The following is a 26,030-nucleotide window of genomic DNA, read 5'->3' on the forward strand; positions in this document are numbered from 1 at the left end:
AATAAACCTCTATATGTTCCATGGTCTTAGTCTATAAACCCATCTTGGACTAGGACTTTTTTGATTCATTCAATTTCTTTAATGGTTATAGGTCTAATTAGGATTTTATGTTTTTCTTGAGTTAATGTTGGTAACATTTATCTAGAAAACTGTCCATTTACATTTTCAAATTCACTGCCAAAAAGTAGTCATAGTATTTTTTCCATTTACTCCTATATTGTTGAGGTGCCCTTCTTCTCCCATTGCCCTGCCAGTTTACCCATTTATTAGTCTTTTCTAAAAAACAGCTTTTGATTTTGTTAATATTATTAGTTTTATATTACATTATTACTTCTATCTTATTATTTATTTTCCTCTATTTTCTTGGGTGCATCCTGTTGGCCTTTTCTTGATCTTGAGTTCATTAATTTTTAAATTTTTCTTCTTTTCTAATATACACATTTTAAGGTTTTAAATTTATCTTCAAATCCCACTTTAGCTATATTCCGTAAATTTGTGTTTGGAATGCTTTTGTGATTATTCAGTTCTAGGTATTTCATAATTTCCATTTTAATTTCTTCTTAGATCCATGATATATCCACGATCTGTATATCCATGACCTACTTAGATATATTTAGAAGTGGGCTTAGTAAGATTCCAGACATATTTGGGAGGGCTTTAGCAACTGTTTATTATCACTCTCTAATTTTCTTGCATTTTGGCACAAAAATGTGGTGTACATAAATTTGATTTTTCAGTGTTTTTGACACTTTCTTTTTTGAAAAATTCATGACAAGTTTGGGTAAAAAGAAAGTATCAAAAATACTGGGGAGGGTGTCGGGGGGTGGGATAAGAGATCAACCAAAGGACTTGTATGTATGCTTATAAGCATAACCAATTTACACAGACACTAGGGGGGGTGTGAGAGCACATGCTAAGGGGTTGGGGGTGGCTAGCGAGAGGTCAATGGGGGGAAAAGGAGACATAATTTAAAAATAAAAATGTACACTTTGCAAGATTAAAAATATACTATTTCCTATTGGTGGAGCACAGAGTTCTATGTATGCATACTTGATCAAGTTTGTTTCTTAGGGTGCTCAAATCTTCTATGTCCTAATTATTTCTCTGCTTGATCTATTAGTATCTGAAAAGGGGGAGTTTAAAGACTCCCACTATGATTATAGACTTAACTTCTACAATTAAGGTCAAGTTTTGCTTTATACATTTTGAAGCAATGTTGTTAGTATTCTGTGGGTTTAAAATTGCTTTATTTTCTTGGTGAATTATCCTTTTATCATTTAGTAATAACACTTTTTTAAATTTCAAAGTCTACTGCTTGGCATTAGTATAATTACAACAATTTCTTTTTGGTTTGCATTTGCCTAGTATATTTTGTCCCACTAAATTACTATCAACCTTTCAGTACCCTCTGTTTTAGATTTTGTCTCTTATAAACCACATGTATCTTTATTTACTTTTATTGATTTCAGAGAGGATGGGAGAGGGAGAGAGAGATAGAAACATCAATAATAGAATCATTGATCAGCTGCCTCCTGCATGCCACCACACTGGGGATAGAGCCTGCAACCCAGGCATGTGCCCTGACCTGGAATTGAACCATGGTCTCTGGGTTCATAGTTGATGCTCAACCACTGAGCCACGCCAGTCAGGCAAACCACATGTATCTTAAAATATTTTTAAATAATTTCTATTATCTGGCTAATTTTAAAATGTACATTTATTGTGAGTACTAATATAGTTGGACTTATTTGCATCTTCTTGTTTTGTCCTTTATGTTTACTGTGAGTGTGGTTTTTTTTTTAACTTCCTGTTTTCCCCAAGCATTATTTTCCTTCCTTCTTGTGGAGTTGTCAAATTTTTTTGTTCCTCCATTGCTTTAAAAGTTATATATTCCACTTATTTTACTTTAATGCTAATGCTTAAACATGAACTCCTGATTTAAAATATGTAATACCTCTATCTTCCTTCTTAATGTAAGAAGGGTCTTAGAATGCTTTACCTCTAGTCTCCTCCCAGTCTTCTGCCATATTATTACTTTCCAATATTTAATTATATCTTTTAAAAAATTATTACTATTTTTTCCATTACTCCATGTTTTAGTTTTTCCATTCTTCTCATTTTAAATTCCATTGCTGCTAAATGGCATTATTTAGTTACTATCCTGGTCTCTTAATAATCTGCTTTTTATAACAAACTAGAGGCCCGGTGCATGAATTCGTGCACCAGTAGGGTCCCTTGGCCTGGCCTGTGGGATTGGGCTGAAACCAGCTCTCCGATATCCCCTGAGGGGTCCCGGATTGTGAGAGGGTGCAGGCCAGGTCGAGGGATGCCACCGGTGCACGATCAGGGCTGGGGAGGGACATAGGAGGTTGGCCAGCTGGGGAGGACCACAGAAGGGCTCCCGGGCATGTCTGGCCCATCTCGCTCAGTCCTAATTGACGAGACCCTAGCAGCAAGCTAACCTACCAGTCAGAGTGTCTGCCCCCTGGTGGTCAGTGCACATCATAGTGAGCGGCCTTAGGTTATCATTAACACATTACACTTTGATTGGTTAAACGGATGACTGGACACAGCATATTAGGCTTTTATTATATAGAACTAGAGACCTGGTGCACAAAATTTGTGCATTGGGGGGTCCTTCATCCTGGCCTGCGCCCTCTCGTAGTCCAGAACCCCTTGGGGGATGTCCGTCTGCCAGTTTAGGCCCAATCCCCGGGGGTCAGGCCTAAGCTGCAGTTGGACATCCCTCTCACAATCTGAGATTCCTCACTCCTTACCACCCACCTGCTCATTCCTTACTGCTCAGCTCGCTGCTCCTTAGAGCTGTTGCAGAGGCAGGAGAGGCTCCCGCCATTGCCGCTGGACTCGCCAGCTATGAGCCTGGCTTCTGGCTCAGCGTCTGCTCCCCCTGTGGGAGTGCACTGACCACCAGGAGGCAGCTCCTGCATTGGGTGTCTGCTCCTAGCGGTCAGTGAACATCATAGTGACTGGTCATTCTGCCATAATAGTCACTTAGGCTTTTATTATATGGATAATCTGCAATTACAGTGAACACTGCCTTGATCATGATTTTTCTTTCTGATCCATATTCTCTTATCACCACTTTGTACTGAACAGTTTTATAAATGAGCCTTCAAACAGAGCTGATCTTGAAGAAATGTACAAAGTTAGTATTTCTTATCTGGCCAAAATAAATCTAGGAATTTCTTTTTTGTAAGTCAACAAATATTTGAAGATACTTCCTAGAATACATACTTATGCTCTCTCAATATATAAAATCAAACTTGCAAAGGATCTTTTTATAAACATAGCTCTTTCCTTCTTTTCTTGAAGATTCAAATAATATTAAGCAGCAAGTATATTTGGCAAATTACTAATGGAAAAAATTCTCTTTCATGGATATAGGAAAAGGAATTGGTTGACATGCTAGCTGATATGAGCAAACTATTGTCTCTAACAGAAGAATGTTTATGAGTTTGACAGTAACACTGAATAATTTCTAACACATAAAATCAATGTAAGTTGATCTTGATTTAAAAAGCAAATCAGAAACAGAGTTCAAAGCTTGTACCAGCTGACATTGAAAAAAATGCCTCATAAACATCTGCACATATCTACTGTAGATGGGGAAATATAGCATAAACTTTAGAAAGCATTATTCTAGCTCACTTATTTTTTATTGTGGTAAAGTAAACATAACAAAATTATTCATTCATTTTGACAGAGTGGTTAAGTGGCATGCCTAAGATCACTCAGAAAAGATGAAGCCCTAAATGGGTTGCGATTCTACAACTGTGAAGACCAGCTGTTGGGGTAGGGTGGGTGTGGTTGAGGGAAGGTGGGAAGGAGTAGGATTCTACATGTTCAGGCTCATGGGATTTCCTAGCAGAACCATACCTGGAGTATTCTGGTTAACTAGCAGAGCTTGACAATGCAGCTGGGAAGGGGAAAAGAGGACAAACATGAAGGCTTCTCACCAACTACCCCCAAAATAAATACAACTAAAGGCTCAGTCCACTTTTTAATCATTAAAATGTTAGAGAGAAAAGTCCAACACTGCAGATTTGCTTTAACAAGAATAGTTCTTTTGCTTCCGGGGGATTGCAAGTCTGGATCAATAGCTAGGTCATTAGGATGGCTCAGAGCCTGCAGGACTTAAGAGTAGCTTTCATTTGTGTGGAGCACTGCCTGATGAAAAGGGAACAAAACTAATGAGGTCTCTATGTTCAAGGATCTCACCATATCAGTGGAAGACATAATATGTTCAAAGACCAGAAAGAATCAGTAACTGGATCCAGTTCTTTAGGAAAGGGAGCATCGTGGGCCAAGGTGGTAAGACAAGGACATTTGGCCTGGGTGTGTGTGGCCTACATCCAAGTCTTAACACCACCAATAGCACTCACTATTTAGTGATTGCCTACTACAATGCCAGGCAACAGACTGGGCACTACTTTTTCTTCATAATACTTCAATGGAGGCAGGTGTTATTATTTCCATTTTACAGATGAGTGCATGGACTCAAAGAGGTCAAGTACATGCCATTCATTGAAAGCAGAAGTAGGGATTTAAACCCAGGTGTGACACAAGAACCAAGCTTTATCAGTTCGCCTTATAGCCCTTTCCATCACAGTAATGAAAAGAACAGCCTTTCAACTTGTATTTAAAAACACTTTGACTGGCGTGGCTCAGTGGTTAAGTGTCCACCTATGAACTAGGCGGTCAGAGTTCAATTCCTGGTCAGGGCACATGCCTGGGTTGTGGGCTCGATCCCTAGTGTAGGGCGTGCAGGAGTCAGCTGATTAATGATTCTCTCTCATCATTGACATTTCCCCCTCTCTCTGCCTCTCCCTTCCTCTCTGAAATCAATAAAAATATATTAAAAAACACTTTGTAGATATAATTATAATATATTTGAAAGAGGAAGACAAAAAATAACCTCCGTTCACCTGCTTACTCCTTCTTTAGTTCTCAGTTTGAACATGATCTCTTTCAGGACTCCTCCTCTGCTCCCTACACTGGGCTAACCTTCCAAAACAAGAGCCACAGTCCCTCATGTGCAATTTCAAAAGCCAATAAGCTCTGAAAATTTCTAATGCTTTCCTAAGCTTGCAGCATGCTCATTTGGTGGCAAAAGGTGACCTGAATTGAAATAAAACTATTTTCAGTCTTTACTTTCCTACTCAGTATGAATATTCATATTCTGACGTGGAAATAGTAATGTGTTTGATTAAGGGGTGCTGCCCAGACTCCATTGCAATTATTATAGAACTAGAGAGGCCCGATGCATGAAATTCGTGCAAGAGTAGGCCTTCCTTCCCCCGGCTGCCAGCACTGGCTTCCCTCTGGCACCTAGGACCAGGGCTTCCCTCTAGTCGCCCCCTGGGCTTCCCTCGCAGCCCTGGCTTTGTCTGTCCGGAAGGTCATCTGGAAGGACATCTGGTCTAATTAGCATATTACACTTTTATTAGTATAGAAGATATATAACATATGCATATTACTTTTCTGAAAATCCAAACATTTCTGACTTGCAAACCACATCTGGCCCCAGGGGTTTCATACAATGGATACTGGTTTTATACCCTATGCATAAATCTCACTGCACTACAATAATTTATTCTTCTGTGTGAGTCCAGCCACCTGACAGAAGCCTTGCATATAATAGGTACACAATAAATATTTCCAGAATGGGGAAACAAGGCTGAGAAATTTGTTAAGAAGGGATAATGGTTAGTGGCTTGGGAGTGACCTAGGCTCTCAACTCGCAGGCCAGGAATCTAACCATGGAATGCCACTTCCTTCTCTGACAGGAGGGTCCTATAAATAGTTGCTGTTGATTGAAGGCAAGCAACATAGCTGCTGTCTTCACTAGGAATAAAAATAGTCTAGTTTTCTTATATGATGGGTCCACATATAACTTTAGCCTGGTAATACAAAACAGCAGGCATACTCATGCTTCAGACCATATGAGCAGCTTCAGAGGTCCTCCGGAATTTGGGAGCAGACCTGAATTTGGGTCTGACCCTAGAAACCTTTCTGGCCTGCAGTTTTCTCCTCTGTGAAATAGCAACCAGAATAAGTCCTAAGGCCCTGCCAGGTGGGTAACTAACAAGGTGATCCACGGGAGGGACAGCAGCGGTCGCCCCACACTCCAGAGTGAGATGCAAACCTCAGGAGCTTCTTCATTCCTGTCTACTGTCCTCCAAGTCCAGAGTTCATCATCCTCATTCAGTGGGCTCTGTCCACCTACACACACCTTCTCTCTTACCCAAAAGAAGCAGAGTCAATGCAAAAAGACAGTGGGCAAAAAATTCTGTGAAGAGTAGCCACACAGCCTTTTGATCCCCTGACTCATAGAAGATGGGGTGGGATTGGGGGGCGGGGGTGTTAATCACAGGCCAGCAAGATTTAATTTAAAGAGGAAACCTCTCAACTGCAAAGTCTCAGGACCCAAGAGGGGACTGGGGATGATCCCTTCTTACCTGGTAACACAGGATGGTTTGCTGAACCAGCCTAGCGTAACCGTCCAAGCGGACCCCGGAATTGCTCCTACTCCTCATCTCCGCGATGCTCCCGGGGTCCCGGGGCCTGACCTGCTGCGCGGAGGTGGGACGCCTGGGCTGCAATTGTCAAACGGGCCTGGTTCCAAACACTCAGTCTCAATCAGTTCTTGGGATGGATCCCGGCAGTCGTAGGTCAGAGCTTACAAAAAAGATAGAATCTAAGTATGATTGGGAAACAACCAGAGTTTCATGAGGTTGGAAGGCGCGGGGGCGGGGACGGCAGCTGGCGCTCTGGCGGTCCCGCGGAAGAATCGGGGACTGGATTCCGGGCGTGGGGCTATGACACCCCCGCCGAGCCTTTTTCGTCTAAAGGCGGTCGCGAGGAGGCCCGGGGGAGGACACCGAGCCCGATCCTACCCCACAGCCGCGGCCCCGCCCCCACCACCAAACAGAACTACGCGGGCTGCGGCCTGAGGGGAAGGAGAATAGGAAGATCGCGGGAGCAGCGGGGAACTTGGATCCCTCCTGGAGCGCCTTACCTACGCGAGAGCTGCCGATTGCAGCGGAGGCTGAAGAATTAGAGCCGCTTGCTGCAGCCACCTAGAATGCCCCGCCCCTGCCTGGGCCCCGCCCATGGCTCCGCCTCCACCCCCCGCCCCCGACGCTGAGCGGAGCGGAACTCGCAGAGCAAGGTAGGCGTGGGCTCCGCTAGGGGCCCAGGACGCCCCAAAATCCCTCCGGCGTAACCGGTCCCGCCTTTCCGAGGTGTGTTGACAGTCCGGCACCTGGTCCCGCCCTCTAGTCCCGCTCCCAGGTCTGTCCCCACCAGCGGGCGGAACCCTCCTCCAAGGCCATGGGGGTAAAGGAGGGTTCGGTCTGGGCTAGAGGCAGCCTGGAGCAGACTCCCAGAATGAGCTGCCAATCTCACCAGAGGCGGGAAAAATAAGCCCGCCCACTGCGGCCTCCCGGGCGCCCCTCTGCGGGCTGGGTTCCTCGCCTAGCCCTTGGCTGAGTCTCCTGGCAGAGCGGAAGTGGAATAGTGGGGTCCAGTAGGGAAGAGAAAAGGGGGTGGCTGGGACAGGGTCCCTAGCGCCCCCAACCCCACTCCTAGTCATCTGGACGCTGCTCACCCGGCCAGGCCTTGCAGTTAATCTCATAGGCCTACAATTTGAAACTTAGATTAGTTTATTGTGACCCATAATTACCTACACTTCACAATTATTGGCCCAGTATTCATTTTTCACCAAAATCTGGCCCCATATGAATTCCACTGGACAGCTTCTCTAATGTAATCATTTCCATGAGCTCATGGCTTGCTTCACCCAACAGGCCCTTCCTCCTCCTCCTTGCCTATCTGAAGCCTATCTTTCCTTTAAATGTCCGCACAGTTCCTCCCTCCAGTTAGTCCTCCCTATTATCTGAATTCCCATAACAATTTCTTTGCTAAGAGCTTAGGTGTTGGAGTGAGTTCAAATTGACTTTAAATTCCAGATCTGCCATTTACAAGTGGTGTGAGCTTAGGCATGCTATTTTAGCTGCTTCAAATTCACTGTTTTCGTCTGTAAAATGGGGGTAATAATAGGGTGGTTATGAAAATTAAGAGGATGACTATAAAGCACGTAGCACCATGCCTGGTTCCTAGAAAAGTACTTCATAAATCATAGGTGTTTTCATCATCATTTGACGACAATGTATTGCCTCATTGTAATTTTTTTTCATGTACAGCATGTTTTTCTAACTGGATTGTAAGTTATTTGTGGAAACAGTCTTTGGTATTTCCTACCATGTCTGCTATAGAGTTGAGCATGTAGTTGTAGTTTAATTAATGTTGAATGAATGTATGAGTGAATGAATGAAAATCAATCCTGCTCAGCTGGATTCCCCTATGTATAATCCCTAATCAGGTTCATTTAAAAAATCCTGTAACATAAATCTGTGTCACTCAACTAAAGCGCCAAACCCTTCATCTCTCACATAGTATTTTATTTTCCTACGTAAGTCTGGATAACTTTCTCTTTTTTGAATTCTTGATCTTCTACTTTATTTATCCAGATTGTCCCCAGGCTAGTGGGAGATCCACCAAGGGAAGTTTGTGACCTAGAAGTTCTTGAACTCATAAACCTTTTACAGATAGCTCAAATCTCCCCCATATAATCTTTGCCCAAACTTCTAAACTCTACCCTAGTCTCTCCTCTCTCAAAACCATATGGCTTCTTTCTCTTTAGTACATACTTGTCTCCAATTTTGCTGGATGAACCATGATTTTGCTGATGCAGCATTTCTAATTCTGACTATAGATTCCATATATTCTGTTTCTACCAACAAAGCTTATCACAGAAATCATCCCCAAACATAAGTGACTACATAAACAGCATTTTACATACTTTTAAAAAATGTGTATATAGAAATCTTTTTTGTACTTTATTTTTTATTCTTTATTGATTAAGGTATTACATGTGTTCTTACCCCCCTAGTGCCCCCCAGTTTTTACCCTCACCCCCCTAGTGTCTGTGTCCATTGGTTATGCTTATATGCATGCATACAAGTCCTTTGATTGATCTCTCCCCCTTCCCCCCCACCCTCCCCTGTCTTCCCTCTGAGGTTTGATGGTCTGATCGATACTTCCCTGTCTCTGGATCTTTTTTTGTTCATCAGTTTATGTTGTTCATTATATTCCACAAATGAGTGAGATCATGTGATATTTCTTTTTCTCTGACTGACTTATTTCGCTTAGCATAATGTTCTCCAGGTCCATTGGATAACTTTCTTAAATTATGCAGTGATTAATGTGATGTACCTCCATGCAGAATTTACTATGGTCTAGGAGTAAATAAAACTAGACATTAACTTATCTGTTGGGATCCAACCCCAACAGGTCCAGGGGTTCCCAAAGGTGTGGACGGAATCAGGGAAGAATGAAGGACACGGAGACAGCGTTCAGTTGATCATCATAGCCAGGTTCTGTCTTTATTATCCTGTTACATCTGTATTTATACCAGTTGATTTTAATCGTATCCATTCTATTCCAAAGGTTAGGGTGTCTCTTATCTCCATTCCAAGGTTACTCTATTGTTCTATTAAGCTACAAGGAAGTAACTGAAGGAGATTATCCTAAGTAAAGATTATGTAGCTTAAGCGTGATTGTTTGCAGTTAAAGTGATTAACTAGCCACCTGGCACTTAGTTAAGAGGTTTTACTGATTCCCTTCCTTAGTCCTAAACAACTTTTCTCGGAGAGGTGACCTTGGTTAAAACACATAGCGCAAAGAAGGGGAGCAAACATATTAAGAACAGTATGCCATAGACGCCAGGTCCCTTGAAACATAAGCTGTGCAGATGTTTCTTCCCTGCAGCAACTGTGTCAAGCAGCAAAGGTGGACCAGCTTCCGGCAAATTCCCCCATTTTTATTTTTTAAATGACAGCGCGTGTAAATCAGTGGGCACCTCTCAGATTGGGTTAAGACTCGGAAGAAGACTTGTTTGTGACTTTGCCAACAAGTCAGTCCGAGGCTTAACCCTATATCGGCTCCCCACACTTATCATCAATTAAATCTCTTTTTGAATATGAATATGTATTCTTACTAGAACTCTCATATATTCTTCTGAATCTAAGAGCTGGGATCATTGCTTCTTTTCATTACTGCTTTGCTCACATTGAGTGCTTCTTCAAGAGTCCATTTTGCAGCCATAATAAATAACTGATGACCTTTGCTCATTATCTGACATTTCCATCCAGTATAGAAACATTTTCAGTTACCTGATCTCATTCTTTAAACTCTGCTATACACATATACACCCTTTTTGGCTTATACCCAGCCTACATTCTTAGGCTTTGGTCTATGCATCAATGTATATTATCATATGACCTATATTTTTCAATAAGCTTGAAATTCAGGAATGAAACCAAGAATGAAGACTACTACATATTAGCTTTTAAATTTTCAAGTGAATTTTAGTGACTAGATTCATTTTGGACTAGAAGCTGTGCTATATAAAAATGAGACATGTTTTAGTATCCTTGTGTCCCTGAGATACAAAACCTCTATATCTTGGTCCCATAGCCATGAAGCCTTTCTCTGGTTGGGATCCAGTAGAGACCTGTTTCTTGATCATTTCTCAAATTTTTGTCAAGAATCAAATATAGAAAGTGATGGGGTATGTTGTTGTTTCTGAAGCTGGTTCATGATCTTCATAAAGGTGAAAACCCAGAACTGGATCCTGGATTCCAGTCAGAGTATCTACCCATTGTCTTGCTACAGGGACTTCAGCCAAGGAAGTTCCCAGAGAACCACATGTCAGCATCCAAAACAGAAACCAAAAAATATTTCTCTTAGTGAGTTCAGGTCTTTGACTTTAAAGAAAGGAATTCCATCTTTGACACAGAGGAGAATAGCCAGTTTGCTGAAAATAGCCAGTTAGCCAAATTTAGTTATTCCTTTGGCATATTAACTTTAATTGACTGGAACTAATTTTGTTTTTCATCACTATATACTAAAGAATGTTGAATTTGTCTCTGCTCCAGCTTCCTATAGCTAGTTTGAGATTGAGAGGTAAAGAGAGGAAACATAAGGGAGCCTAAGATTTCTTCACAGTGAAGAATACTTATAAATGTATTTAAAAGAACATATTCTCAAGCAATGTATTCAATTTTTGTCTGCCCTAAGTTTTCGATACTGTACCTAGGACTGAGGTAAAAAGAAAAAAAGAATATACTGATAAGAATTTTTCCTGTTCAAAGTTATGTTCATATGACCAGACTTTCCTTTTCCCTGTGATTCAGACTCCAACCATAGCAGCAAGGAGCTGAGGCAGCGATAAACTGAATAATCTTTAAAATGCTGTTATGGAGACAAAATGACAACATACAACTCCATTTGATAAAGCGCCCATTTAGTCAATTAGCTCTTTTTCAAAATGGCCTTCAACAAACTAACCTGCCTCCTAGGTAACCTCATTAGACACAACCAAGTATCTTAAATGAAGCCATTTCGCCATTGTTGCCGAGAGCAATCTTCATGCTGTTCATTAAAGTTAATAGAATTACTTTAGGGATTAATGATTGCAGTGTGTTTTGGGAAAAAACACACAAAACTTCTTAAATGTTCTGAGGAAATATTTCAAATACTGGCCACTCCTGTGACACTCCTCACCTCCTCATATTGGCACCACCTCTATCTCCTTCAGTAGAGTCTCAGATTGTGGGACCAATTTTAAACCCAAAGGAGGATGCTTCTCAGGAACATTCTCTGTCCTGCCCCTTATCAGTCTGAAGTAAAACAAACAGACAATTTGACTTAAGGACACAAAACACAACAGGAAAAATAAGGGGAGTAGGATCTTAAAGGACACCAGACATTATGTATCCTGCTGTGTACACTTTGGTTACATAATCTGCTTCAGATTTGGTTTGGGAGATCTTACCCACCAAATCTAGAGTCTCTCACCACCTTCCTTAATACTCAACAATTCTCTTTGAAGCTGCTGAGTATTGTCGAAGGAGAGATTGCTCAGAGACCTCTTGTGGTTGAGGCCAGCTTTCCCCATTTGTGGCTCCCATATGCTAATCAGCTCCCCCAGAAACCCCAAATCCTGTCCTTCTTGAAATCCTACTGTTCAGTGGTAAAGGAGCAGACACTTGGAGGGGATCCATATCTGGGGCTCATGTGGGCCAATGGCAACATGTGTTAAAGAGATAAGCTTGAAAGAATAAGAGGAAAATGAGAGAAATCATAAAGTGATTCTCATGAGACAGAAAAAACCTTGCTTTAACTTCAAAGTCACAGTGTGCCTACTGTTTGCCAAAGAATGTTACTGTTATGGCCATCTTAATCTGGGCTGTCCTTCTACTTCCATGCCGCACCTCCAGGGAAAGGACCTGAAATGTTTTCTCTTTGTGTGTGAAAGTTTTCAAACTTAAAAGAATTAACTGCAAATTTATGGTTTAAATGTATTTTATTGATTTCAGAGAGGAAGGGAGAGGGAGAGAGAGATAGAAACATCAATGATGAGAGAGAATCATTGATCGGCTGCCTCCTGCATGCCCCACACTGGGGATCGAGCCTGCAACCCAGGCATGTGCCCTGAGCGGGAGTTAAATCATGACTTCCTGGTTCTTAGGTTGACACTCAACCACTGAGTCATGCCAGCTAGGCTGCAAATTTGTTGATTTTAATATTTTGGTAAATTTTAACATATAAATACAAGACAATTAAATAAATTGGAGAAGAAATATTGCAAAGGCAAATCAGCACTCATAGAAGTATATTATATTATTACTATCGTTAATCTGGAATACAACATTCACTTGAAATATATGCGAGGGAACCTTAGTGAAAGACTCAACTGAAAGGTTTTGATTAACTAAAGAGTTTTGAAATGCTCCTAATAAGAACACACTTGAGGCACTGCTCACACAGCTGTAGGTGGGAAACAAGATAGACCCTCTATAACTAGGAGCAATCAGGGTTTGATACATATGGAAATAATAGCATTGCAGGATAGTTCACCATTCCCAATAGCTATTCCCCCTTGTCACTATACACTCTTTGAGACTAGAGCTCTTATTAAAAAATAACTATAGCTCTGCCTGGGCCACAGTGTACCCGTCATAACAATCAACAAAGTACCATGCAATTGCTTTTTAAAGAACAATATGATTTTTTTCTTTATATACATCTCTTTTAAAAAGTAATCCCTATGCTACTCCCCTTTTCTGAAAGGCTCTGGGGATTTGAGAAGAGGCAGTGTATGTATCTTCTCCCCATTCACAATTTTCCTGACATATGTGGTCTAGAATAGATTATACTTCCATCCCTCTCTATGGCCATGGTATTAAGCTAAACATCTTGGTACAGATTCCATAATTTAATGATTAGGGATAAGGCCAGGAGATGGGTTATTGGATGCCATGTTTCCAGGTATATACAATTTACACCCTGTACAAGGGTGCACTCTAGTGGGTGAGTGGGGCTAAAATATGGCTCCCACTCTGCCAAACCATGAGCCCACGGGGCTGTGCCTGTCTAGTGGGGTACCTTTTTTTTTTTTTAACTTGCTCAAAGGCATTGTATAAGCTAATTGTGGCACCATCTGTTTACATTTTTTCCCCAGTCTGGCTGGCATCATTATTTTTTGATTTGAAGTTCTGTATTTCACATCCCATGTAATCTACAAAAGGAGTTTTACAACTCAGTGAATGAGCAAGAAATTTTTTGAGTTATCTTATCACATTTGACACAACAACACAACCATGATTCTACAAAGAAATAAATTTACACACTAGAAAATAAATACAAAAAATGTAGAAGTAAGATTGCTGATGTGTGGGTCACTAGAATCTAGCTTATTTACAACAAAGGCATGCACAATTAAACTCACCAACTGGCTGAAGTCAACAGTTGCTTTATATAATGTTATCAAAGACAACATAACTTAACCTCTTTACTAGTAAAATGTGGCTGGAAGTGAACTACTTATATTTTCTTTAAACGAATCTTTAGTAAGTTGTTTAAAACCAATCTTCTTTTAAAATGAAGGATAAGAAACCAAGTTGCAAATGTCTCAAAATGTCTTGGCTTTCTCTTCCAATTGTAACCACTGCCCTCAATTAGCTTATGCTCCTCCAGAAGTTGCTGAGTATAAAATTAGTTGATTTTCATACATCTCACATTGTGGAAAAGGTAAAAATGGACATTTTCACACTATCAAGCATCATGCTTTGATTTCGGAGAAAGGAATCACATTTGCTCAATAAAGTGTAAGCTTCCTCGTTTTGAAGTCCTTCTGAGAGCGATACGACTTTTACCATTACAGGAATCTTCTTTCTCATTAAACATGTGCTGTTTTCCAGTGAAGTCATGAAGGCACACATCTCCATTCTGCACACTGAAAGAAACACCATTCTTCTCTGTAGGAGCATTCCCTATATAATGAAAACCAAAATTGGTGTCATGAAATATCCACAGAAATGGATAAGTTTAAAAATACACACTTTATTCTTAAGTATATACACACACACATAGAACGTTTTAAAAATGTTCATGATATATTATTATATTGTATTTACTTTCATTCCTTCCCTAAGGCCACTCAAAGTAAGTAAAACAGATTGGAGAATGTTTCCTCTGTGGCCGTTTTTAAAAATGAAATGCTCAAAGTATGAAGCAAAACAATATATTTGATTTTAAAGGGCCCATTTCCTAACTCTGGTTGAACATCTATTGACTTCAAGTGGTAGCATATATTTAATATAACCTAATATAATATTCTGATCTACCCCAAAAGGTTAAGGTTAACAGAGATCCCTATATGTCCTCTTACAAGGTTCTTGGTTCCCTAAGCTTCCTATAAAATAAAACTTTGTACCAGAGAAATCCAGAGCGACAACAGTTATGGCAAGAAAAAATATCATTTCTTGTAAACTAAACCAGTCCCTCTGACTGACCCCAGGATAGGACTGATTCCCAAGGGGAAACCACCAATTCCAACAATAGAGTCTAGGCCAGGGAGCAGCTGGGCATTCAGAAACTGTGCTTTGGATCTGGGCCTCCCCGACCCCAGAATGATCCTGAATTGTGTGTGCGGGGACGAGGGGGCATGCACAGCCGCTGAGACCCTCTGGCTACTTGATATTTTCCTTTTGACCAATATACCATTAGAAGACAATGTAGAAAGCTGAATAATAAGCCAATTTGTTAGTTCATGCCATAATTATAATAATGATAGCAGTGCTAAGAACGTTATAAGTATTATGTCATTTATTACCCTACTGGATAGTGCAATTATCTCCATCTCAAGGTAATGATGAAACTAAGGTTTCAAAATTTAAACTAGAGGCCAAGTGCACAAAATTCATGCACTGGTAGGGTCCCTAGCGGCTGCCAGCTGCCAGCCGGGTACTCCTTCCCTTCCCCTGGCCACCTGCCAGTGCCCTTACCCCAGCTGGCCTGCCCCCTGGTCGAACTCCCGGAAGAACTCTGGTTGAGGGAACAATTTGCATACTACACTTTCATTATATAAGACTGCCAGTGTATGTCATATATACCGGTCAGTTGGTTGGACGGTCGGACGGATGTATGGTCGGTCACTTAGCCTTTAATATATATATAGATAGTTCTCAGTGATGGGGTGGGGTAGGAGTGGGTTGGGATTTTACTGGCCCACCCCACACAGAGGACATTTCTCAATGTCTAAAGACATTTTTAGTTGTCACAACTGGGGGTGAATGGGGAGGGTTCTACTGGTATTGGGTGGGTGGAGCCAGGGATGTTGGTAAACATCCCAGAATGCACAGGCCAAGCCCCCCCACAACAAGGACTTATCTAGCTCCAAATGTCAATTGTGCCAAGGTTGAGAAACCTCAACTTAGAGGCATCTTCAGGGAGGTTGGAAAACTATTTGGTAGGTATATGTACAAACTTACAAATTTATTTGAATTCATCATGAAAATAACTAATATCCTAAAACAATGAATAAAGGCAAAATCTCCAGGGAAGGAGAAAGTATACAAGCATCATTTAAGTTATTATAAAAATGCAAAAGATATATTAAGAAGCCAAAGAAGACAAACTTTTGTGAGTAATAAATAATACAGTCTTATGAAAGGAAGAAAATGTAATGGAAGTTTTAGCTAGAAGTGTCAGAATTAATGAGTAATCCAGGTGCAGCAGCAATAATCTGTTCATATGTTGGTGACATATTGTCACCAATACTGGTTATAGTATTGATATATTTGTGGGGATTTGGGCACTGTAACAAGGCAGCCACACTTGGAAAATAATGAACAAACATGATAAGTGAAAAATAGGAAGGTTTAAAAGGGTCAAAGATGTGTATGACTATAGATAAAGTAAAAATTGATATAATTTTATCAACTATTTTAGGTACTACTTGCTCAGATTTAACACAGAAGTCTTTGGGTAATACTTAAATCAGGATTTTCAATGTTAAAACTTTTAGGTCATCATCAATTCCTATCACAAAAAAACCACACAACTGAATCTTTAAAAAAAAACAGTTCTCCAGGTATTTGCTCTAAAGTGAATACATTTGGATTAATAATCTTTCTATTTTATAAGGTAACCACACTTTGACCCATTAACCATATAGGTAATTGTTCGCTTTGCTTAGCAAAAATGTCATTATAAGATAATAATACTTTAATAAAACAAACTCTAGCTTGAGAAATACTATATTGAGAAATACATACCATTCCCGCTCACAAGTCCTGAGCAATCATTATTCACTAGCAGTGTGGTCGAGTGGGTGGAGTTACTGTTTGACTGTAGGGAATTTGAAGAGCTGGACACTCCTTGGTTTACAGTCTGCTTCTTTAAACCATTAGTAGCAGTTTTACTCCAGTCTGTAGTAGAATAAGCATTACGGAAAAACAGGTTGGAATGTTGAAGCTCAAAGGCAAGAGACAGATCACAGTGTAACTTGTTCTAGCAACTGATCTCCCACTTCCAGATCTTACAGAGAAGTCATATATTTCACAAGTTGGTGTGATAACATGTATTTGCATTTAAGGCTATATATATTTGTCCTTTAAATGACTGCCTGGTTAAAAGTAACATATATTCTCATGGAATTAAAGGCCAAGTTAATTTGATTATGTCTATATATATCCACTGAATTAGCTAGTACTTCAGAGACAAGGACTGTCTTAAGAACATATAGACCGTGTTGTGATGACTCATGGTTCTTAAATCCCTGAAAATGACTAAACTACATTTACTGCCATTTTCTAAATATAGATCTTGTGAAATCAGATTTTGCAATACAACAAAGGTAGTATTCATGGGTGGTAATCATGCAAAAGGAATTTAGTTTTCAGACAGTAGTTAATTTTTCTTATTTTCCTAAAAATGACCTATTTGCTCTACAGGCCAATAGGACCTAAAAATATAACTTCAAAATAACCACATGTATGCTATCACCAAACAACCAAATGTATGCTAAAGTTTATATACAAGGTTGAGTCAAGACTTAAAAAGTTATGAAGGTAAAAAAATTACTTTGAGTAAATGGGAAACATTAGCTCACAAGGAAATAAATTCTAAAATTTTCACTGTTGTTTCAATCAAGAAAAAGCCAGACATTAATTCTGTTGCTCACTAAGTTCCCATATATGAGTAATTATTTTTTTAAGTCTTTAGGTTTTTTTGCCCCTAATGTGCACAATCAATATTTTCTATTGTGCATGTTCCATTCATTGATTTCCATATTCGATAGCCCTTTGGCATATATTGCTTTGAATCTTAACTTATACAATTTTTTCCTCAAGATTTAGAAGGATAAAAAGTAAAGTAAATCATTACCAGAATTTTCAGCCAGCCGTAACTTTCCACAACAAAGATACCGCCTCCATTGCTTTCTGACATTCTCTTTTGCTACACAGTAAAAGATGAATATGAAAAACCCTATGGAGGGGAAAAAGACCCATAACACAATGAATTCCAAAGTAAGACCTTAATGTCATGAGCTTCCTTTGCACAAAAGATAAATTCTTTGACAGCTATAGGCAAAGTGAAATTTACAAACTGAAAAAAAAATCAAAAGTCCTGGGTAAGTTTGCTTATCAAAAGGCACCCTGGGACACTGTCTATATATGACAAAATATATTTATAAAAGGAATGATGATTCTGCATTTCTAAAATCACTGCCTCTCCTCTCACATTCTGTCTGTGGCCTTATCTTTGGAAGTACAAGCTATCTACCTAGGACGCCTGCTGGGACCTAGACTCCTACCTCCCTACTCCTCCATAATTATAATTGACTTCCAAGCTCTGTCAAATGCTGTCTCCACCATAGGTCTCAGATCCCTTGCTCCTCCTTTCAAGCCCTTACCTGGTCTTCCCCCTCTTCCTCCCAAGCCTGGGGCACTACAGCATTATCACCCTGCCTTCCTCTAACCTGCTCAAGGAAATTTTCCACTGGCATCCTGGTTAAGAAGAAAACAACACTCCAATCTTGAACAGGCCCTCAGGCTCCACCTCCTACCTACCTCTGACCTAGTCTTTCAGTCGCAGGGCTCATCACACAGCCCCATTACTGTGGCTCCTCAATGCTTTCCCCAATAAATATTTGCTGAATGAAGGGGAAATTTTGTAGTTCTCCGTCTCCCCAAACCTCAATCTATCTACTTTAAAAATCTTCATTTTAAAACATCAGGTATGCCTTTAGGACTGATATCTTGAATACTGCATGCACACCTTTGTTCATTTGCCACCCTGGGAGGCTACTCTTGGTTGCCTTAGGGGAGAAATAGCATGTATGAAAGAGATCAAAATGGGGTTACCCGAGTCCCAAATCAGAGCCTATACCTATTTCTCCTTTAATCAACACCAAAGCCCTGCAAATTAGGTTCCCTTTTATAATTGAAACTATATCTCTTCTATCCCTTCATATTCTAATGAAAAGTCATTCTGGGGAAATGAGAAAGGCAGGTTCATTTTCCCTTCTATGCATGGGCTGATGCTCTAACCACTAAGAACACTGGCCAGGGTGGCGGTTCCCTTTTTAATTTTTTGAGGAAACTCCATACTGTTTTCCACAGTAGATGCAGTAGTCTGCATTCCCACCAGCAGTGTACTAGGATTCCCTTTTTCCCACATTCTCGCCAGCACTTCTTGTTTATTTAATTTTTTTCTCTTAAAGTGTCTCTTATAGCATGTCATTGTTGGCAAATAAAATGTTTCTATTTAATACTATGTAGTGCAACACCTAGATATACCAGTTCAGGAACTGGTACATTGTAGGTAAAAATTATTAATTGTATGTGAACAACAAGCATATTAACTGGCTCTCTCCAAATAAAGTAAGAACCAACAGCTAAATTAGGCATTTGAATTCATTCTCAGGTTGGGGTTTCTTTGAAAACAAGCAAATTGATCTCTTGCCTAAGAACTATAGGAGAATGCAATGGGAGCTAAAAGTAGCAGGAAAAGATGAAAACAAGCTGATAGGAATGCAATTAAAAGGCATCCCGACAGAGGCTTTGGAATAAAAGGGAACCAAGGGCTATGGATTATTGTTATGTAATGCAAACCTATTAGGCTGCTTGGCTTTTAATGCCAAAGTACTGTACTTCCATTAAAAATTAATCAGAGCTGCTAAGTCTTTTGTAACACTGGTCTAAAAGAATTAGTAATTTTCTTTTCCAAAGAATATAGCTAAGAGGGTTTGAAATGACTACAGCTGGGCTTCATTAACAAATGGGAAGCTCTGAAGTAAGGGTGACACACAAAGTCTGACCCTTTCCTGCTGCATGTCCCAGCGGAGCAATGTCTCAGGATTAGCCACTGGGTCAGGCTGCTGCCACTTGGGTCTGTATATTGACTCCATATTTATAATTGTCTCCCAAACACAGCCCAAGGAGGTCAGAGTGGTGAGACCTCACAGGAACATTTATGGCACGTGTAGTTTTCTCTATGGATGCTCTATTTCAATTAAATTTTTTTTTTTAAAAAGTAAGAAACCAAGTGAAGAGTAATTGACTCTCAGAAAGAGTTCCTGGCAGGTTCCCTTCAGTATGTTTTCTTTGAGGGGATGATGGAAAAGGTGGGGAAAAGTACCACTTGTTGAATTAAATCAACATCTCTCTTCCAAGGATCTCAAAGTGCCCTTTCAAGAAAATATCTTAAGCAACTAAATAAACTACTTTGATACTCTTTTAGTAGTGATATTTTTTTAAAAATATATTTTATTTATTTTTTAACAGAAAGGAAGGGAGAGGGATAGAGAGTCAGAAACATCGATCAGCTGCCTCCTGCACACCTCCCATTGGGGATGTGCCTGCAACCAAGGTACATGCCTTTGACCGAATCAAACCCGGGACCCTTTAGTCCGCAGGCCAACACTCTATCCTGAGCCATACCGGTTAGGGCAGTAGTGATATTTTTTAGCTCTACTGGGATCATTCAGTGCAGATTTAGTACTGTAGAGCTTACCTTGTAAAGTGTTAAATATGGCAAAGAGATACATGAAGGTGACATTAACTGGTCCCCAGGCAAAGAAGGCAAAACCCCAAGTAATTCCCAGTAAAAATGTAAGGCCAGCAACACTCCGCAGGTCTTGAATACTGGTTTTTCGCTGGGCTCCCAGTTGCTTCTTCTTTTTAATTCGACAGAGTTGGATCAGGACCACAATGAACATGCTGACATTCAGCAGAAATATTACACAGAAATATCCCACAACTGTAATATAGAATACAGCATTGCTGTTGATCCAGCAACTGTAATTTGGAGGGGGAAACAGGGAAAAACATATTATCATGCTGAAATATGGTTCAAAATGCTACAGTGAATTTATATCAGTTTATTGAAACATTACTACAAGTAAAAAAGAGAAAAGAAAATGATAAAACCACTGTTCTCCACAATCATTTATACCTCTAGGGAAAAAACCTAAAATAGTTTATTTTAGGACACTTGGTAGCTGAAGGTATTTAAAAATTGTTCTTTGATAACATTCAGGATTTTACTCCCTTTAATGCTAGTGACTTTATTTCATGAGTCTTTACTAACATAATGTAATTGGTATTTCATTTTTATCAGAGGCTTATAAAAGTATTTTCAAAATACTTCCTTCTAATTTTTTTGTTTTAATGCTTAACTAGTAGCATGTCATTTCCAACTAGTTTAACTCTATATATATAATCTGCAAAGGTTGCTGTAAATATTACTGGATTTTATTAGCATGAGAGCTGGAGTCAATATGCTGATTAGATCCTCCACTTTCTTGGGGAATTCCCTTCACTAAATATTCCCTTGGGGGTTTTGTACTCACAAGTCATCAGATGAGCCACTAGGGAATTTCCCATAGGATCCAAGCCCATAGTTATCTGGGGATATAGTCAGGACAATGGTCACAATCACGGCTGGTACTCCTGGAAGATGGGAAACATTGGTCACACATAGTTCTAATAACCAAAGGTGGTGAGAAAGAATAGGGATCACAGTCTATTTTCTTCTGGCAAAAGGGACTGATGAACTGTTCACCAAATCCAGTTTCTCTTCCTCCTTGGCACACAGCTGGACATCTCCTAGCCTCCCTTGCAGCTAGGTGTATGTGGCCACATGACTAGGTCTTGGCTTATGGAATATGGACAAAAGTGATCTGCTTCACCTCTAGGCCTGTTGCATAAAAGCCTCCTGTGACAACTTCCACTCTCTTCTCCCAAATTCAGGGCAATCTTGGAAGCCCTGTTTTGAGACAGAGCAGAATCTCCAGAGGCCTGGATCCTGAATAACTGCAAAACAAGTTAACTGATTCTGCTAACTGTACTGTGCATGTGTGAGAAATTATCTTCTGAGATTCCAGGGTTTGTACACTACAGTGGCTAGTATTACTCTCATCTTATACATGCCTGGAATGTAATTTTAATTTTCACATGGGAGGCAAAGTAGATTCCAAAACATATGCAAAATGTGAGTTATAGTCAACTTATTAGGAATGCCAGGAACTCCTGGCAAATCTTTCATTATGAACTCAAAAGTCCTTGAATGATTATCTGGAACCCATTGATAGATTGAGGAGCCTAACCTGGTCGATTTGGGGGTAATGACTGTCAATATGCTGGGTTTCTGAAGAGCCTGAAGGCACTTCTATTAAGAGGGTGCTAATGAGAAGGTTCCTCCCAGCTTAAATTGACTTTTGGCTGGGAAGGAGTCCTCCTCCCCTATACCCCATCACTCTCCACCTGAGCCCATGCAGACACCTCACACAGACCAGCCTAATATCTAATCTAAGGCTCTGGGACTGTCTAGGGCGGGGGGATAAAATGGACACATATGTAATACCCTTTGTAATACTTTAAGCAATAAATTAAAAAAAAATTAAAAAAAAATAAAAAACAATTCATTTTCACAGACAGGTTGGGGTTCCTGGTACAACCTAACATGATATTTCATTTAACTTTTATATTTGTACCTTCTGGATATACTGACATATGACTTCCAAAGTGAGACACTTTCCTAAAAATAAGATATTAGGAGTATGGAGCTAGTCCTTGACAATGGAATCTGACCTTTCAGGATTCTACAAAGAAGACAGAATTTGACAGAATTTGTACCAATGTCAGAAGCAGTGGCTTATTTTTCTGGGAAAAAGTGACATCTTTCTGGAAAGATGTCACAAAGATATTCACAAAGATATAATGACAGGTGGGGTGCCAAGGGTGGTAAAGAGTCTGAAATACTGTTGTGTAGGGAATATTTGAAGGAATACTTAGCCTGAGGAAGGGGGGGAGTTTGGGAGGTATAGAGTGGAAGGGATATGCATAGAAATCAGAAAGCCAGGCTCAGCTGGTCTTGAGATGTGTGAATTGTGGTAAATCATGTCATCACTTTAAGTCAGTTTCTTTGCCTGAAGTTAGCAATAACTGCCTTGCTAACCTCACTAACTTGTCTTTCATGGAGTTACTTGTGTGAAAATACATTGAAAAATGGGCATTGTACGTAACGTTGTATATTACTTGTAGATTATCTAAAGGACTTTTTGGCAGAAGAGATATCAGCTTATTTTTATTTTATTTTTTTGCCTGAGAGAGTAAAACTACGACCACTGGGTAAATGCCAACAGAGAGCCAAATCAACTTAATGGGAAAATAGAACTGTAGAGCTTTAGAAAATTGTTACTGGCTTCCTCATAAAGTATTAATAACAAGTCAACAGGCCCCAAATGGAGTCACTTATGCTAAGCTCCATGTCACCAAACAGTGTCTTAATTGCAGTTTCGGCTCTCCTAGAAATGGAATCTTACTAGTATACCAATCAATCAGGAATTGCCTTATCAGCACTAGTTAGGTAATCTGCCTGATAGACCACTGCCATCCCCTAAAGGAAAGTGACCTTGCAGAATCAAACCTGCTTTTTTGTCTAGTATAAAATCTTTGTTCCTGCTTCCTTCTGCATATAAAAATCTTTCATTTTGGACAGTTCCTTGGAGCTCCAATCAATCTTCTAGATTGGATGCTGCTCGATTCATGAATCATTGAAAAAAAAATCACAAACACACACACACACTAAGATCTTTAAAATTTACTCAGTTGAATTTTGTTTTGTAACAAAGGTTATAAGCTCCCCCAGTAATAGAAGTGTTCGAGCAGAGGTTAGAGTATTTTTTTTAATTAAGGTTAAGTCAAATTGAGGAGGCTCCTACATTTGGTGGATAATTGAATGAAGAAAACTTCAAGATCTTTAGGGTGTCTAAGACTTTGTGACCCACCATGAATAGGTGTCATGATCTGAAATATTGTGCCAGTGTGGCAGTGGAGTTACATTAGGTTTTATCTGTACATTCTCTCACTCTGCCCTTCTTAGCATACCATCATACATGTGTGTGATATCTGGAAGGTACAGAACAGAGTGAGGCTAACTGGGAGCTTAGGGACTGAGAGGTTGTCCTCATTTTTACCAAGCTAAATTTTTCAATTTATTGAGCACCTTCTGTATGCCAGCTCCAATTCTAGTTGCTGGAGATACAAAAAGGATTCATAGCTCTAACCTCAAAGAGGTTTTCGTAAATTTTTTTTCAATTACTGTTGATGTACAATATTATATTAGTTTCAGGTAGTACAACCCAGTGATTAGACATTTATATAACTTGAAGTGATCACCTTAATAAATCTAGTACCCATCTGGTACCATACATAGTTATTACAATACTAGAGGTCCGGTGCACGAAATTCATGTGCAAGTATGGTCCCTAGACCTGGCCTGCGATCAGAGCCATCTTCTTCAGCTACCCGCAGCCAGCCCTGCCCCCTGCCGCCACTCACCCCTGGTTCCCCATTCGCCATAGGGCAATTGGAGCCTTCCAGTCAGGGGGAGGGACTGAGAGGTCGGCTGTTCCTGCCCACTCGCCGGCCCTGCCCCCACCATGGGTCACCCTCTGTGTGTGGGGTGACCGACAGGGTGGGGGGTCTTGGCCTGGCGCTGCCCACATTCCCTGCCACCCACCCCCAGTTCTCCATTTGCCATTGGGCGATGGGAGCCTGCCAGCCAGGGAAAGGGACTGAGAGGTGGTCAGTGCACCTCATAGTGACTGGTTGAGCCATCAATCTGGTCATTCTGCCATTAGGGTCAATTTGCATATTACCCTTTTATTATATAAAAATGGTTGATTGTATTCCCTATGCTATACTTTGACTAATATCCCCTTGCCTGTTTTGTAACTACCAATTTGTACTGCTTAATCCCTTCACCTTTTACACCTAGCCCCCCTTCAACCTTCTCCCCTTGGCAACCGTCAAATGTTCTTTGTATCTATGAGACTTTCTGTTTTGTTTATTTTGTCCTTTAGACTCTGAATATAAGTGAAATCATATGATATTTGTCTTTCTCTGTCTGACTTATTTCACTCAGCACAATACCAAGCAAATGGCAAGATTTCATTCCTTTTTATGGCTGAGTAATATTCCATTGTGTATATATACCACATCTTCTTTATCCACTTGTCTATTGACGGACACTTAAGTTGCTTCCATATCTTGGCTATTGTAAATAATGCTGCAATTAACGTAGGCATGCATATGTCTTTTAAAATTAGGGTTTTGGGTTTCTTCGGATAAATACCCAGAAGTGGAGTTACTGGATCCTTCTTTGTCTCTTGTTATAGCCTTTGTTTTATTTATTATTATTATATTTTGTAGAGGGGGGAAGGGAGAGAGAGAGAGAGAATGAGAATCATCGATATGAGAGAGGCATATTGGTCGGTTGCCTCCCATACACACCTTGACTGGGGAATAAACCTGCAACCTAGGTATGTGCCCTGACCAGGAATAAAACCCTTGACCTTCTGGTATACAGGATGATGCTCCAACCAACTGAGCCACACTGGCCAGGGCTATAGTCTTTGTTTTAAAGTTTACTTTGTCTGATATAAGTATTGCTACCCCAGCTTTTTTTTTGTACATTCCACTCTAATGAAACATCTTTTTACATCCTTTTATGTTCTGCCTGTGTATGTCTTTCAATATGAAATGAATCTCTTATAGACAGCATATGAGTGGGTCTTTTTTTCTTATCCACTCAGCCTCCCTGTGTCTTTTTATTGGAACATTTAATCCATTTGCATTTAAATTAATTATTGATAGAAATGTATTTATTGCTGTTTTATTCATATTTTGGTCCTTTTTTCTTCTTCTTAAAGAAGATCCTTTAACATTTCTTGTAATACTGGTTTGGTAGTGATGAACTCCTTTAGCTTTTTCTTGTCTGGGAAGCTTTTCACCTGTTCTTCAATTGTAAATGATAGCCTTGCTGGGTAGAGTAATTTTGGTTGTAGGTCCTTGATTTTCATCACTTTGAATAATTCTTGCCAATCTCTTATGGCCTACAAACTTTCTTTTGAGAAATTAGCTGACAGTCTTCTGGGAGCTCCCTTGTAGGTAACTAACTGCTTTTTTCTTGCTGCTTTTAAGGTTTTCTCTTTGTCTTTAGCCTTTGGCATTTTAATTATGATGTGTCTTTGTGTGGGCCACTTTGGATTCATCTTGCTTGGGACTTTCTGTACTTCCTGGACTTGCGTA

The 26,030-nt window shown here is 40.0% G+C and overlaps 3 protein-coding genes across 4 annotated transcripts in view; 1 reads left to right on the forward strand and 2 right to left on the reverse strand.

The window, feature by feature from the left end:
* PHKA2 (phosphorylase kinase regulatory subunit alpha 2) overlaps positions 1-7,122 on the reverse strand; it is a 64,298-nt gene extending 57,176 nt beyond the window's left edge. The window contains exons 1-2 of the mRNA XM_081080937.1: positions 7,040-7,122; positions 6,480-6,699 (exon numbers count right to left, since the gene is read on the reverse strand). Coding sequence (XP_080937063.1) covers positions 6,480-6,557 — 78 coding nt within the window. The 5' untranslated portion in view covers positions 6,558-6,699; positions 7,040-7,122. The remainder of the gene's footprint in view (positions 1-6,479; positions 6,700-7,039) is intronic.
* A 38-nt stretch (positions 7,123-7,160) lies between these two features.
* Positions 7,161-26,030, forward strand: part of PDHA1 (pyruvate dehydrogenase E1 subunit alpha 1) — a 313,772-nt gene continuing 294,902 nt past the window's right edge. The window contains exons 1-2 of the mRNA XM_081081169.1: positions 7,161-7,192; positions 9,376-9,458. The gene's annotated coding sequence lies outside the window, so the exon portion shown is untranslated. The remainder of the gene's footprint in view (positions 7,193-9,375; positions 9,459-26,030) is intronic.
* Positions 12,444-26,030, reverse strand: part of ADGRG2 (adhesion G protein-coupled receptor G2) — a gene marked incomplete at its 5' end in the record, with an annotated part of 71,012 nt that continues 57,425 nt past the window's right edge. For both annotated transcript variants that reach the window (XM_081081167.1, XM_081081166.1), the window contains 5 exons: positions 12,444-14,420; positions 16,707-16,859; positions 17,818-17,919; positions 20,449-20,732; positions 21,287-21,386. In XM_081081167.1, coding sequence (XP_080937293.1) covers positions 14,236-14,420; positions 16,707-16,859; positions 17,818-17,919; positions 20,449-20,732; positions 21,287-21,386 — 824 coding nt within the window. In that variant the 3' untranslated portion in view covers positions 12,444-14,235. The remainder of the gene's footprint in view (positions 14,421-16,706; positions 16,860-17,817; positions 17,920-20,448; positions 20,733-21,286; positions 21,387-26,030) is intronic.

The sequence above is a fragment of the Myotis nattereri genome, assembly GCF_964212035.1.
Source record: "Myotis nattereri genome assembly, chromosome: X".
Lineage (NCBI taxonomy): Eukaryota > Metazoa > Chordata > Mammalia > Chiroptera > Vespertilionidae > Myotis > Myotis nattereri.